This window comes from Astatotilapia calliptera, chromosome 12, assembly GCF_900246225.1.
Source record: "Astatotilapia calliptera chromosome 12, fAstCal1.2, whole genome shotgun sequence".
Classification (NCBI taxonomy): domain Eukaryota; kingdom Metazoa; phylum Chordata; class Actinopteri; order Cichliformes; family Cichlidae; genus Astatotilapia; species Astatotilapia calliptera.
In genome coordinates this window covers 35440006-35455964 of record NC_039313.1, presented here as the reverse complement: position 1 = coordinate 35455964, position 15959 = coordinate 35440006, and the positions used below count along the sequence as shown (strand labels likewise).

Sequence of the window (15959 nt, the reverse complement as noted above, 5' to 3'; positions counted from 1 at the left end):
GGTAGCTTTCAGTCACTTTCCTGTTTGTGTAAGAGCTTCGAGTTGATAATGATGTGACCCGGAGCGGGCGGGACGCTGCGTCTTTGTAAATGTTGTTTGTTTCTCTCTCTGGAGCTGGCTGCTCCAGACCCGTACTGTCTTTACACAACAGGACTGATGTGCCAAGTGTGGTCGTGTCTCTCTGAGCATTAATCACTTCATTGTTGTCATCTGCATGCGCCTCCACAGTCAAGCAGCACAGTGCAGTGATTCAGATTCCTCTCACTCATAAGTTGCATCAGTTAATGCGTTTGCAGTCAGGAAGCTTCCCTCGTATCCCTCGTAAGACACAAATCCAGTCCTAAATCTTAATGAGCAGAATCCTGTTTAATGTGCAGAGTTTCATATGAATTTATCTCATTTCCAAGTTATGATGGCAGGTTCATCTGTCACCCTTTTGTTTCCTTTAAAGGTTTGTCTGTGACTGCAGCTCCAGAAGCAAAGGCAGTCGCATACATTTGTTACTCTTTTGCACCAAGAAGTGAGAAACCAGCCACACTAGATCAGCCAAATTATTACGTACACTTCAATGAGTCTCCTGCTGAAAATGGTGTTTCAGTAGTTTTATGAAATGTACACGAGCACCAAGGAGGCGACTGAAGGTTCTCAGTCATCCAGGTCATCGTAGTCGAAGGAGCTTGGAAAGAAAAGCGTCTGGACTTTAAGTTTCCCTGAAGACGTTTCATCCGAGAAGCTTCTTCAGTTCTAAGGTCAAATGGTGGAGCGTCCCTGTGAGGGTCATGGACCCCCTATTGATCCTCTACCTAATCACACGAGCCGAGGTGTGAATACGGGTGTGGGTCACAATCAGCCAGGGTTTCAGGTGAAACCTTGTGAAATTGATCATTGTGAAACCCAACCCCACCCTATCGTCTGATTTACTGGGGTCAGATGGCCCAGGATGTGAGTGGGCGTTAAGGGAAAGGATCTCAAAACTGGATCATAGATGGCAGACAGTTGGTGTCGTAAGCCCCACCCTCTGTTCAAAGATGGTCATTCACAGTAGACCTAGATGGCTTCTTTCACTCCTCTTTCAAAGGAGGAGGTCCAAGGAGGTGGCTATGCCGAGCCTTCCTGAGCCTCGTTCCGTTTGATGGCACTTCCTGTTAAAAGGGAGTTCTTCCTTTCAGCTCTTCCCGTGTTCTGCTCAGAGGATCGTTTGATTGTTGGGATTTTCTCTCATAGATTACAAAGTTTCCTAAACTTGAATTAAAAATAAAATGTAACCATGACGTTAAACTGTGACATTCATTCATAAGTTTACACCCAAACCGATGGTCCCACCAGCTAATTATGAAACGCTGGTATGTTTAACTCACTAAACCAAAGATGTGTGTAGTAAACACATCTGTGCCTCAGTGAAAACATGTTACTGAATATATCTGGAGAAGTATTTAACAAAAACACAAACCCGTTAACTCCGACCGTCTCGTAGCCGTACAAACTGAAACTGGATCATCACATTTACGTGTCGGTTGACTTGAAGCAGCCCGCACACTGTCGTTGATGTTTTTCTTGACCATCTATGAGAAAATCCAGAGAGGGGCACATTTTTTCAAAGTGCCTCAGTGTTTGCAGAGGAAGCCCAAACATTTCCCTCGGTCTGCATCATCATTGTTGAATTTGGCAGCTGCGTCTGGCGCGACCCCGCGAGTTCCTGGAAGAAGCCCACAGTCGAGCGGACCGGCCTGCGTGCAGCTAATGTGCAGCTTTAATGGACTCTTTGTGTTTTTGTCTTATTCTGGGTTCAGATGAGGACGGACGCGTCTTGCCTTTGTTGTGTTGAACTGCTGCAGCGTTGATCAAACGTTGGCTCTATTTTTCTTGGGAGTAATTAGGCTCACGGGCAGAGCCAGGAAATACCAGGCTCCGTGTGTGTCTGTGTGTTACTCATGTTGTGGGGACCGAATTCAAGTCCTCATAAGGAAAAGTGCAAAACTTTGGTATGAAGCTCATTTTGAGCAAACTCGAGTGTTTCGTCTTCTGAAGGGGTAAAATCAGAGCTGTTTCTGTGCCGTCGGGCGGGTGGAGGCTGCTCCACCCAGGCGCTTGCATCATGTTTGGCTCTCACAGCTATGCCGGAGCACAGCCCTGCACTTCCAATGAGTTTGCAAGTTTTTCTCTGCACATCCTGAACAGCCCTGAGTTTACTTTCACTTCTTTCAAGCATTTCACGAGTCTTTCAGTGTTTCTCCTGGATGCTGTTGGTAGTGATGGTTGTGTTAAAGGTTAATTATTGCAAAATCAACGTTATAGACAGACTGTGTGGACACATGCTTGGAATTGGGCTGCAGTCTTTTCTTTGCTCACAGTGTAGGTAAACAAACAGACGACAGGCAACGCTGACAAACTCAACATCACAGACGATAATGGCACGTGTAGCACATAAGTGCACTGGTGCAAAGATGTTGGGATAAATTATGGAGTTATAAGGGTTTGATAATGTTACACATGTATACAGTAAGCGCACAAGGACTCGACTATATAGCATGCTTTGATTTGGCAGCAGGTATGGGGGCTGTTTAAGTACAGACACTATGTGAGTGTCTAAGTGTTGGTCAGAGCGACGGCCTGAGGAAAGAAACTGGATACGACTGGAACGGGTCATGTGACGGGTGTGCTGTGACGTTACCTGCTCGTTTCCTCCAGCTCCAGGCCTCGAGCGCCGGTGTCCTGCAGGCTTTAGCTGTTTTTGACCCAACACAGCTGATTAAATGGCTGAATTACCTCCTCAACATGCCTGGAGTTTCCCACCCCTGCTGCAGGGCGTTTAGTCTCTTTGCAACCACAGGTTCCGCCTCCTGGTGGCCATTAATTAATTAGGTCAGTACCTGTGCACACAGGTGAGCTACAAACCTGAAGACTCCAGCCTCATCGTGCAGCTGGGCTCCATCCCAGACCATTATCTGCACGGCTTCCTGCCACCCTGTCTCCACTTTCCTGTCTGATAAAGGCCAAAAAAATACAGGTTAAAGGCACACTTCACTTTTCAGACCCAGAAGCAGCGTGTGCATACTGGATACTGGTAAATATGTACACGTGAGGTACCAACAGTGAAACGGGTGTTCCCAAACAAGTTTGTTTTCTTTGTTATTTCAGGACTTTTTGGAGCGTCACTAAAGATCTTAGAACACTGGAGACTCGATCCCTTTTGAGCAGGAACTTAAATTGAACGTGAGCTGTTGGGCAGAACCGATAAGATTAAAATCTAAATAAAAGGGCAGTTTGCTCAGATCTGAACACTCCAGTGTTTTCTTCTGTGGATGTCGGCGTCTCTCAGATATTCACAAGGCCCAGTGCTTTGTAGTTGGGCCTAAACTCATTTTGTCTACCATCACTAACGAGCAGTTCACTCATTTATCCTAATATCCCCGGATCGCCCCACGCGTGGGTCGTAATGTTGTTGTCTTGGACCACACCTAAGTGCACATGTTATCAGATCATAACAGCTTTAACTCCAGGCCGGTCGTACACATTTAAAACATGTAGTTAAAGATTACTGACACCCTAACTGTCCACAGACTGATGAGGAACTGCTCTAAGGTGAGATGTAACCTTCTGTAACTGGTAATTAAAGTGTGTGTGTGTGTGTGTGTGTGTGTGTGTGTGTGTGTGTGTGTGTGTGTGTGTGTGTGTGTGTGTGTGTGTGTGTGTAAAAGCAGGTAGTTTGGCTTGAATTTCTCTGGTTAACAAACAGCTGGCAGACACATTTAGCCCAGTAGCCTCATTTATTCAGCGTCTGATGGCGCTGTGGAATTAAAAGGCTTTCGTCAGCTCTAAATTTAAACTTTTACAGAGCCGCTGTAAAATAAGCACGGCCCCGCTTGTATATTTTTCTTCAGAGCGTCAACATCGGGGCCCGGGCCGGCCTGCAGTCCCATATTTTAAGAGCAAACACGGAGAGCTTGAGCGGCGTGAATGAATGAAGGCTGGACATTTTCAGCAGCTGATTGGAGAAGCAGAGAAAAGCTCAGACACAGTTCGGGGTGTTTTACGTGGCTCACGTGTCTGTGGACATGGAAACGACTGAAACGTGTTACCGACGGTGCGTGCTGCTGAGTTTGGCTGCAGAGGGACGTGTGAGGAACTGGTGTTTGACTCTGAAGCAAGTTTCTGTTTGAGCTGCGAGTCCTCATTGTGGCCTGTGAGCTTGTACATATGGCTCACCTTTGATAATTAGGCAGAAATATTTGAATATCTGAGGGAAGTGGAACAGAGCCGGGAACTGTGTGGTCAAAACTAAAACTCTGCTCCGCTGGACGACTTTGACTAAAAGAGGCATTTTTGTTTATTCTGTCTTTTATTAATACACGGTGCACATGCTCATAGCTGTATTTGGTCTTAATGTCCTTGGATGGGTAAGAAAAAAACATGTATCCCCCTGAAACTAAACGATTAAAAACCAGCTGTTTATACTGGAGCTCAGCTTATTAATGGTTTGAGTTCAGAGACGATTAGACTTTCTGTAAAAAGTGTCAGATGATTATCACCTGAGGAAACGGCTTATCTTCATCAGCTGATTAAAGCACTTTTGGACCCTCAAATAATGATTTCAGTTGTTTGTATGTTTGTTCTGCACTTGGAAGCAGAGCGTTAAACCCACCTGGTCACAGCTGAAAGAACGAGGCTGAAATTCCCACACGAACAGGCTGAGCTGTGAGCTTTGGAGCAAGAGGAGAAAATGAGGTGGAAAAGAGAGGAAGTATGATGAGTCCCTAAATTTGCTAAATTAAAAACTCGTACAGCAGCACTGTTTCCTCACAGCAAGAAGGTCGATTCCACCATCAGGCCGGATACACTAAACGACAGTAATGTGGTGTTTTAACATCCAGGATGTTCAGGGGAAAATGAGAAAATAATTTTATGACCAAATTGTAACCAGAAATGTGCTTTTCTCTCTCCTCTCATTGGCTGCTGAGGCAGGTAAAGAGGGAAGTTTGTAGGTCCTGTTTTCGAGGGCTTGGTCACACTGGTGCAGCTCAGTTTGGGGAACAGAATAATGCCTCCTTTTCATGGCTGTGCAAACGGCTTTAGGCAGGGCTGAAGACGTGGTCTGTAAGAAGGGAGATGAAGTCCAGCAGCCTCGCTGTGCTAACTGTCATGTGACCCCTCAGACTGACGAGCTCACAGCTGCTAGCTGCAGCAGACGCCCGGGCTCTTCTCGCTGTCCTGCTGCCCGACCCCGTCAGTTGTCAGCTGATGAGGTCATCGCTCAGCTGTTCGGAGTGTCCGTGCCACAGAGCCGCCCGTCACATGCGACACGGCCGGTTGGCGCTCGTGCCACAGGGGGACTCCTCCAAACCAGACAGCACAAGACCGTGACTGTGCGCTCAGAATATTTATACCAGGGGGAAAAACGGGACGTGACTCTCAGGGCAGCAGAAAACAGCTGGGGCTTTGTCTGCAGACGGAGCTGTCAGACGCTCGACTCACAAAAACAAAAAATCAGAAAACACGAGGAAACTGGCTTTTTCCCCCCCAAACAACTGTCAGGAGTGCAGACTAGTTTAAAATTGTGACACAGCATGATTTAAATAAAGTCTTTACCTTACAGCATAAAGCGCCTTGAAGCGACTGCTGTGTGATTTGGTGCCATATAAATGGAATTGAACTGGAATCCATGCAGTGTTATCATCACAGGCTGAACACTGAGGGGTAAATTTAGCCGTGCACGGACCAGGTCACTCCGTGTGTGTGTGTGTGTGTGTGTGTGTGTGTGTGTGTGTGTGTGTGTACGTGCACTCAGGTGTTTCCCCTCAGTTTTCTTTACCTGGTAGAAAAACGAAGGTAACTTCTGAAAATAAAGGCGTGGACACAAACTGACTGTAAGTCACGGATGAGTCTTTGTATCATGGAGCATAGACCAGTGTAAAAGTGTGACTGGTGTCAAGAACAGACTGTTATTGTTGTGGGTTCACCTCCCCTCCATGCATAACAGGACTCTTATTTAGGAAGGGAAGCGCCCGGCTCTAGCCTCACACGATTGGAGGAAGCAGCTGTCCAATGGTGCACCAGAGCAGCGCTGCGTGTAGTTTACACCAATAGTGGAGCTTTTTATGTCCCGTGTGGAGAGAGGATTGTGAAAGCGAGCACAGAGTGAGGAGAAGGCGTAGTTGCGATCCCAGCACAGAGCCGTGAATGTGAAGCCGAGAGGAGCAGAGGAGGAAACGTCCAGTTAAAGAGCTGCTGGTGTGCGGTGAGTGAAGTTTGAGCAACACATGCAGAGGTTTTAGCAGCAGGCTTATCCCTGTAGTTCCCTCCTCCTGTTGCTGAATGGAAAGGAGCTGGGCGGACTGGAAGGGAAGAGCAGGGCTGTTTATTTCCAGCCTGTGTTTGCTTTAGTCACTGAGAGTTCCAGGCATACCAAGAACAAGCCTCTGTATTTAGCCAACGCGGTGTGAATGCGGCGGCCTGGCTGTGACGGAGGGCATTTTCAGCTGGAAGTGTTGGAGTTTGGACTTTGATTTAAGCAGCTTTGATTGGCCCGTAGCTGCTCTTTTAACTGGGTGATAGCTCGTGGTCACTTCTGCCTGTAACAGCTAAAACGTGGACACTGGATGGATTTTGAACGAGGGAATATTGACGTCGCCTCTCAGAGCCCTTTGCCTTCTTTCTTATGTGAGCTTTGGAAGCGACGGTCTGTTTGTGTCACAGCTTTGAACCTTTGGTTTCGTCACACCTCGGTGAGCCGACTTTGACAGATTAATTTTGTTTTAAATCTCCTGCCGCTTTTGTGGAAAAGCCTGAGTGCTAATTATTTTGGCAGATAATGTTTTAGTTGGACCCAAACTATGTGAGACGCAGAGATGTGAGAAATTTGAGATGTTTGTACTCGCTCTGTCAAATGATGACGACCGTCTGTGGCCAGAGGTGCCGGCAGCGTGCTGCGAGCATTTGAGGCTGATAGACTAACTCTGTGTAAACAAAGAAAATACCTGCACGTTAAGAGTCGGATCAGATGAAGCTGTTGGGATTTGTGGACTTGTCCTCTTTATTTTCCTCCTTCTGTTTTTATCATGTGGCTGAATGAAATGTGCATAGATCTATGTATATGTAAGAGTGGGATTATTGTGATTTTATGTCTCAAATTAACAGGATAAATTATTTTCCTGACTCTCACACTGTCACAGACTTGCTCAGTAGATCCTCTCAGTATGTACGAGTCTATAAATCGGTCTGTTTCCAGCATTAAAGCGACACTAATACATTTTTGTGGTCTCTCTTACAGAAAGAGGACAAAGATGCCCAAGCACAGAAGACGAGAAGGACTCTGAGGCCCCCTACTATGTTGAAACTCCTTATGGTTACCAGTTAGACCTGGACTTCCTCAAGTATGTTGACGACATCGAGAGGGGCAACACTATTAAGAAGCTGAGTATCCAGAGGAAGCCCAAAGTGGCCAAACCCTCGGCGGTGCCTCGGGGCAGCACTGGCGGGGTCAGCGCTCAGGCTGAATGGACCTCCACAGACTCGCTGTCCTCCTCCAACAGTGACGGCAAACAGTCCCCGGTCTTCTTCACCAACAGGGCCGCTGCCCCGCTGACCCCCACCCTCTCCAGGGCAGCCTGTGAGGTGCCTCTGCATCAGCCGTGTTCAAGCTTCGCAGAGCAGAAACAGCTCCTCCCCCCGCCGTCGCCCAGGTTTGCCCCTCGGCACAACCCTCAAGTGGAGAAGACCCTCATGGAGACCCGCCGTCGGCTGGAGCAGGAGCGTGCGCTTCTGCAGCCGCTAAGCGAGCCTCCGATGCCCCGCCGGCGTCTCGCCAGCTTCGGTGGTATGGGCTCCAGCAGCTCGCTGTCCTCCTACTCTGGCTCCATAGGCACAAGCCAGATCTCTCCCAACACCTATCAGACTCTGCCCATCAACGGTCATCTCCCTAACGGAGAGTATAACCCCTATTACCCACCATCCAGGGGCAGCTCCATCCGCCACAGCCCCATGAGCTCTGGCGTGGCTACCCCGGTAACTAACGTCAGCCCGTTACACCTGCAGCAAATCCGGGAGCAGATGGTCGTGGCGCTCAAGAAGCTGAAAGAGCTGGAAGAGCAGGTGAAAACCATTCCCATCCTGCAGGTGAAGATTGCCGTTCTGCAGGAGGAGAAAAGACAGTTGGCTGCTCAATCAAAAGGTCAAGGTCTTGGCGGCTTCCGCAAACGTTCCTACAGTGTAGGCTGCGCTGACCAAATGGAAAACCCGGGCCCCATCCAAAAGGAAACGGAGCTGCACATCATCGAGCCAGAAGCCCAGGAGCAGAGCGCTCAGAGGCTGGAGGAGTTCAGACGCCTGGCTGCTGAGGTCCAAGCACTGGAGAAGACTTCCAAGGACAACGCAAATGAAAATCAGCCTCAAAACCTCACGCAGAACCAGGCCCACCAAAAGTCTGTTGGCATAGTTACTGATCAAAATATGAATAATCTTCCAGCCACCCAAAGAAAGCCAGAGAAGGAACGCTGTTTTCGGGACGCGGGGGTGTCTACAGAGCGACTGGAAATCCGGAGCACTGCAGTTGGCGTCACCGAGGCCATGCTGGGCATGAGCAGCGAAGCTGAGAAAGAGATCGAGCTCCAGCAGCAGACCATCGACTCCCTGAAGGAGAAGATCTACCGCCTGGAGGTGCAGCTCAAAGAAACCACTCATCAGATGGAGATGGGCAAGCTGAAACTGGAGCTCCAAGCTGCCGGTGGGTCAAACAAGAAAAAAGCAGACAAAGGTTTGATGGTCAGGCCGGAGATGTACAGCGCCTGTGTGGAGGCGAAAGTCCAGACACGCAGCCAGGGAGTGGGCGAACATCTGGAATTCAGCCATGTTAGCACTGCTAAAAGTCCACAGACTCTGACTAGAGGAGTGTCCTGTCAGCCTTCTGTGCACAGCGTCGCCACAGGACCGGATATCCCCATGGACCGGTGGGTGGTGCACGAACAGATGGAGGTGTCTGACCAGTGTGTAGGACGGCACGTGGAGACGTGCCATCGGCAGGTAGGCGTAGAGCTCAGCGTTTGTGAGGTGGGAGTGAACACAGAGGAGCTGGTGGACAGCTTGACCCTCGGTGAACCCGCGATGGAAGCCAGCAAAGAGCAGAGATCCGTGGGCTGTGGAGACTGTTCGGTGGATGTGATCGTTAGTCCCATCAAGACGCTGGTGTCACAAGGAACTGAGACTGACCGTGTCAGTCAAGTGGACTCTGGAGTCACGGCGGCTCCTGAGTTCCTGACTCAGGAGACCAGCACTGAGGCAGAAGTTGCACACAAGTCCACGAACACGAAGCACGCTGTCCTCTCAGACTCATTCACTCACATGGAGTCGGTTACATCAGATAAGCAAACCAACACGGTGGTCACAGAAACCCGGACCGTCGCTGCCGGAGAAGGACTCGTCAAAGACGTTCACTCAACGGCAAAGATGCGTTCGATCGCCGTTGGAACCACCTCGGACGTGGAGCTCTTGCCCGGCAAATTGAGCTCAACTAAAACCAAAGAATGCGGGGTGGGGCCAGTGAGCGTCCATGAGAATTTCCTGGTTGGTTTAAAAACCAGAAACATAGCATGTGGCCCCTCCCAGCCGGCTGAGTCTGTGGCGAGCATCGGCAGCCAGGAGACGGCAGAGGTGAAGCCTGCGCCGGCCGCTGTGCACGCTGATCCGGCCGCCCTGCAGGCGCACGGTGGCGTCAGCTTGGACCATTACATCGAGCGCGTGCAGAAGCTGCTGCAGGAGCAGCAAATGCTGCTGGCCGAGAACTATACCGAGCTGGCGGAGGCATTCGGCCAGCCCCAGTCCCAGTTTGGGGTCATCAACAGTCAGCTGGTCAGCACACTGTCATCCATCAACTCAGTCATGAAGTACGGGAGCGCCGAGGACATCCTGAAGCTGCAGGCGGAGTCAAAAGAAGGTGAGGGTACTGTTTATTTATTATATCAGACTAGAGTCTGACATGTAGACCGACTCGAGCTTTCCTCCCATTATGATAATGGCTCTTCTGTAGCTAACGATCGTGTCATTTGATCGTCCTCAGCTGATGGAGTTTGCTCCGCTGTCACAGAGATGATGTGATTTCCATTTCATCCTCTTCATGTTTGCTTCTCCATTTTGAAAGCGAGCATTTCCTCCAAACCTAAAGTTATTATTTCGTTTGTATGAAAGCAAAGTAACAAATTCATAAAATACTGAAATGCCTCCTTCACTCAAAACTACAGCACAGACCTCGTGCTTATCTTTATATTTTTACATGCTGTAGGCATTTCTGGGAGTATTTCAACTTGCTATGCAGCAATACAAACGTTATATCCCAAATTTTAATAATGTGTGTGCATTAAATCCATAATAACTACACATATTGCAAAAGAAGTGCAATAAACTACAAAAAAAGGATTTTATTTTATTTTTACACACGTTTCTACTTAAAGAAATTTCAAGTGTCTTCATAGTTTCATTTTTGAGATACACAATGTTTTTTTATTAACTGCAGGAAAAACGAAATAACTATTATAAAAAAACAGCATCAAGAGAATCCACTTCCAACAGGTCAATTAAGCCTCCCAGAAACTGTACAGAAAGGCATGAACTTTCATAAACACAGTAAACCTTTGAGAGGCGCTGCAAGGAAAAACTACGTTTCCCCAAAACATGACGTCACGTCCGGTTTTGACAGGTGATGGTGAACATGCGATGGTTTGCGCTGATGTAGGAAGTGCTGCAAACAGCTGATCAGATTGGCAAAGCGTGTTTCAGGATTATTATGTTTTTGTTGTTGCAGTGATTTTTATGTTTTTTGTTTTTTTTTTGCAAAGCCATTTGGAAAAAAATTGAATGCATGTTATGCAATTTCAACTCCTCCAGTTTCATATACAAAAAAAGTGCGCCAGCTTATGTGGTTGCAATTCTACCAGGATTTAAAAATGTTACGTTTAAGCTCTGATGGGCCTAAACGGGTTCCAGAAAGCTGTGACGGCACAAACCTGTCGACATTCAGCTGAGTGATGTGAAGTTTGCAGTAGCTACAGTTAAAGTTTTAACATGGGAGTCTATGGGGACTGCCTCAAGTGGTCATTAGAGGAACTGCAGGTTTTTCAGCCCTGGACGAGTGCTGCTCGTCTCAGACACATTTGTATGCATGTCAGTGTTCTAATGAGCTGAATCAAGGTGTAGTTCAGGACTGAAGGGTGGGTGCTGGTTTGGAGTTTAGGGGGTGGGGTTGTCACACACGTGTAAAGAGAATCCTGATAGGATCAGACAGGCTGTGCTGATCTGTGACCCTGAAAAATGTGGCAGGGCCTTTGGACTTGAACCAACAATGAGCTCATTTCTTTCAGGAGGCAGTAATGTCGCACCATTCTTCCACTTGTTGTTTTTGCGGGCCGCCCTGCCTTCACTAACAGCTCCCTGCTGATGCTGATTCATGGCTCCTTCTCCCTTACATAACACACGTTGTTGCAGATGAGCACGCGGCGACTCTGTGCTCCTTTCTGGCCTCTTTTGCGATGTCATCACACGTTTCCTCTTTTGTTTTTATCCCGTTCTTGTGACTTTACTCCTGCCATCAACATTCAGCACACAGTTACATTAAAGTCACGGCTGATGCTGCTCCTTGGAGCACCAAGAGCCTTTTTCCTACTGAATGCTGCCGTCTTCAAATCAGAGGAGTGAAAAACTGTCTTGATTTAGAAAACTGGATCTCAAATCGCTCCTCGCCTCTGTGGCGCTCTGTCGTTTCAGACGGTAACAAAGTGAACGTTCAGAGCTCAAAATGTCTAAACCTGCCTGACCTTTTCTTTTGTTCCCCTTGTCAGAGAGCAGTCAGCAGCTCCAGCTGTCGTCTGTCGGGGCGAAGCACGTGGAGAAGTCACCTGACCTCACAGCAGCGGATACGCCTGCGAACACGCCGTCGCAGCAGCAGATCAGTGCGGCCGAGCAGAAGAGCCGCATGGACCTCCAGATGTCTACAGCGCTGCATGGTGCGACTGCAACAACACAGCTCATTGTTGTTATTATTATTCCAATATTAAATATTTTAAGAGCGCTGCAGTTTACAAGCTGCATATAAAAGATGGACCTGCCACTGCCGTCTGTAGTTGGAATCAACATCTTGAAGTTTCTGTTTGTTTTGTGGGTAGTTTTGAGCTAATGCTAACAAGTCTGGCTAGTCCAGAGACTCTGAGGCGTCCCACAGACGCCTGCTCGTTATTTCTAATGAACTTCCTGATAAAATACTACAGCTTCATCCTAATTGGACAGCCAAAAGTGCTCCAGGCCACGCCTCTGACAGTGTAAATGTACCCCTGTCCTGACTGTGGAGGTTGCAGGTTCTGAGATGGAGGTCTGGAGGCTGAAGGTGGTTTCGAGTATCATAGACTCCCAGATCTGTGTTGCTTCTGCTTTTAGCTCAATCAGTTTTATTTTGGTGCTGCAGCCACACCCACCTGACTGCTACGTCTTATGGTCAAGTGCTGAACCTTAACATGATTCAAAGGTTTTCCCTCCACAGCAGACGGGCTGATGTCTGATGCTCTGTGACCCAGGAACATGAATCAGATTGTCAGCTCGTGCTTTTTGGACTCTGTTGCTCAGTTTGAGAGTCAAACACATCTTATTTGCCTTCTTCGGCCCCCGAGTCCATTTATCAGGGTTATAAACACTGCGAGCTGAAGTCACTGTTTCAGCTTCAGTTCCTGTTCCTGTGCAGAAGCAGAGCGCCAGAACAGTAAGAGCGAGGCTCTGGAGCGTGAAGCAGATGTTTTCCTAAGTTATCTGACCAGATGTTTAGGCTGTGGTCTGCTGGCTGTAGAGACGGCCCCTCAGCAGAACATTCAAACGCTTCTTTCACAACCCGGCTGCTGTAAGGTGCGCGTTACCTCACCTGAGCTGACTGTAGGAGGTCACCTCGCGCAGACGCCAGGTGACGTGTGAAACGCCACCACGAGCGCCGTCATCGGCCCGACGAGCGGCTCGCGCCACTCTCACTCCCAGCTGTCAAAACACGGGAAGCGTGCTGAACGACTCTGTTGCTAATGAGCAGCGCACGCGCCTGTGTGTACACATGCAGCTCCTGCATGCTGATGCATGAACTCCCCGCGGCGTTAAGGAGGCCCCTCGGTGGAGGCAAGTCCTGGCAGATGTGCTGAGTGTTTCTGGCTCGCTCTGCTGGTATTTCGGTTTTCGAGGCCTCTACTTAAAATGACTGAGATACTTCGGGCTTTGAGTCGGCTTCCAGCGCCTCACGGACAGATGAGACGGACACTTAATGGCTGCTTTCGTCTCTGCCAAAGCTCTCGATCATGTCAGAACTTTTAGTGGAGCATTCAGGCGTTATCGGCTCTTTGTAACCAGCTCAATGGGCTATTTAGTTACATGGTGTGTTAATTATGCAGGAGGAGAGTTGGAGGGATGATTTTATGAGGAGGATCGTGATGAAACATGGGAAAGAGACGGAAACGACGAAGGAAAAACACTTTGCACTCCGAAAAGTCTCACCTTACACACTATAAATAACGGAAACATAAATGGTCTTATTTTAATGATGCATAAACTCCAGATAAGTGTGTCTGTCACAGCCCTGTAATACTGTCTCAGCCACACACGGCTGTAAACAAAAGGGAGCCTAAATAGTCCAGCTGTTTAACATGATTCCAACAGGGGGCGCTGCGCTCATGAACAGAGGTGAAATATAGAAGCTGGAGCTTACAGATGTCAGAGATCTGATTTAATCTTATTGTTTATTCATTTAGTGACGAGGGTCTGTTTGAGATGAAGTCCTGACGAGGAACGTATCTTTGTTCATAAGTGACGTCTGAATATCTGCAGTGTTCAAAAATATGTGAACACACAATCATCACATGACGGCAGTTAAACGTGATTCTGTCGCTCAGGAAACAAAAGCATTCTGCAAATCAAAGTGATTTTTATTAACGATAAACACACAGCCCTGTTTTAAAGCAGCCTGTTCGATTTATCAGATGAGTTTAAGTTGATTCTGGATTACGTGTCATGTTGTCGGCTCTGGTTTACGATGTTCTGCGTCTCCTGCAGGGCAGAGCACCCTGAAATCCATCATGAAGAAGAAAGACGGCCGAGCCGACTCCAACGGCACGAAGAAGAACCTGCAGTTCGTCGGGGTGAACGGAGGGTGAGAATGTTTTTAATCAGAAGTTTGCAGCGTGAGAGTTTTTCAGTGTTTGTGTCCCGGCTGAGGTCAAAGGTGGCAGGGCTCACGTTTGCTCAGCTGTGTCGACGCCGAGCCTCATGAGCTCGTTAGTGTTGTTCGCAAATATGAAACCCGAGCTGCTGATCTGCACTCACATCTTTGTTTCTGCACCTCTGTCGCCCCCTCGTGGCACAGATACGAGACTACGTCGAGTGACGACTCCAGCTCAGAGGACAGCAGCTCCTCTGGGTCAGACGAAGAGGACGAGGAGGAGGAGGAGGGGTACGGAGGAAAGGAGGAACACCAGAAAGTGGAGGGGCAGAGCCTGAGGGAGGAGTTCCAGCCCGAGGGAGCAGAGGACGTGGACAAGAAGGATGACGAGGAAAGTTCAGAGAAGCAGGAGACGAGAGAGAGGCGAGTAAAGAAGATGAAATCATGATGATATTTTTCTGTCTGTAAATTTGATCAGTTGTGTTAGGATGAGGCTGAAGCTATTAGAAGAATGACGTCTGTTTGACCTCGACTCAAAGGTACGAGCTGAGCGAGAAGATGCTGGCTGCATGCGACGTTCTCAAGTCGCACCTCAGTGACTCCAAGGCTGTGACCAACAAAGACCTGGTGAGGAATCTGATCAGCTGTTTGTTAAATGATGTCATGAAACGTGGTTTGGAGCGCAGCGCTGACCAGTCACCACGGTGGATTCAGTGTGACACGCCCACTGTGCACCCAAAGCTGGGCCTTTGGCTAAATTTGCCTGTTGGCGTGCTGATGGTCACTTCCTGTCTGTGCAGAGAGGCTGTCTCAACACGGTGCAGCACGAGTGGTTCCGCGTGTCCAGTCAGAAGGCGGCGGTGGCGGCCATGGTGGAGGACTACCTGGGAGCTTTCACGGACTTCTCTCCCGCCGTGCTGCGCCACATCGTCAACATGGCCGACGGCAACGGCAACACGGCGCTGCACTACAGCGTTTCACACTCAAACTTCCAGGTGGTGAAGAAGCTGCTGGATGCAGGTGAGAGCTGCGTTCGTGCGAGGCGGCTTTGAAGCGATCGGCTCCCAGGAGAGGCGCTGCTGAGGGAGGGCTTCATCTCCCGCCTCCAGCTTCTTCTTCTCCATTTATACTGTTTGTTTGTGTTTGTTTTCTAAATGTAAAAACTGAAGACAGCAGACCGTCTGTCCATCCTGTAAGTCCTCGGCTCGTTCACTGGTGGAGCGCTGCGGGTAGGATGAAGTTCAACTTAAAAAAAAACTTTATTTAACTTGATGTGGGCACAGAGCAGTGAGACGTTCATGTTGAGGGACGTACAGTCTTTATTTGTTGTCTATAAAACGTCTCAGATGTCACGATGGTCAGATTTCACCTTTTTGTCCTCCTGGTTTCTCCTCGTGCTTCACCTCCTTTTTCCTCCGTCCTGACAGTCGAGGAGGATCCTCCCTCTCTGTCCCCGCAGCTCCTGCTGTTAACAGCAAAATAATTATCTGATAGTTTGACACAAAGGCAGCTGAGTGACCTCGTGATGCAGAGCCACAGATGCAGGCGGGACACGGCTTCACGCTGGAAGACGATGAAGGAAAACACTGAAAGTGAGGATACAAGGATACAAACGGCTTCGGTTGGTGCTGTCTCCACACAGCAGGAGGGGGCTCCTCCAGCTCCTCCGCCTTCCTCTCAGGCTCGAGGCTTGTTTGGACTCAGAGTTGTAATAAAGAGTGGTTAAATGTGGTGGCAGTGACTGACTTCCAGTCAGCAGGACTAGAAACGGTCTGTTTGCATTTCCATATCTTCC

General features: G+C 48.7%; 1 protein-coding gene across 5 annotated transcripts in view; it reads left to right on the top strand.

The window, feature by feature from the left end:
• Positions 1-15959, top strand: part of kank1a (KN motif and ankyrin repeat domains 1a) — a 49382-nt gene that overhangs the window by 30472 nt on the left and 2951 nt on the right. For 4 of the 5 annotated variants that reach the window (XM_026186116.1, XM_026186114.1, XM_026186113.1 and 1 more), the window contains 6 exons: positions 7268-9925; positions 11823-11987; positions 14059-14155; positions 14369-14587; positions 14704-14791; positions 14965-15184. In XM_026186116.1, coding sequence (XP_026041901.1) covers positions 7720-9925; positions 11823-11987; positions 14059-14155; positions 14369-14587; positions 14704-14791; positions 14965-15184 — 2995 coding nt within the window. In that variant the 5' untranslated portion in view covers positions 7268-7719. Of the gene's footprint in view, positions 1-6679; positions 6723-7267; positions 9926-11822; positions 11988-14058; positions 14156-14368; positions 14588-14703; positions 14792-14964; positions 15185-15959 lie in introns of those variants that run through there. The other variant, XM_026186117.1, reaches the window with a different exon arrangement.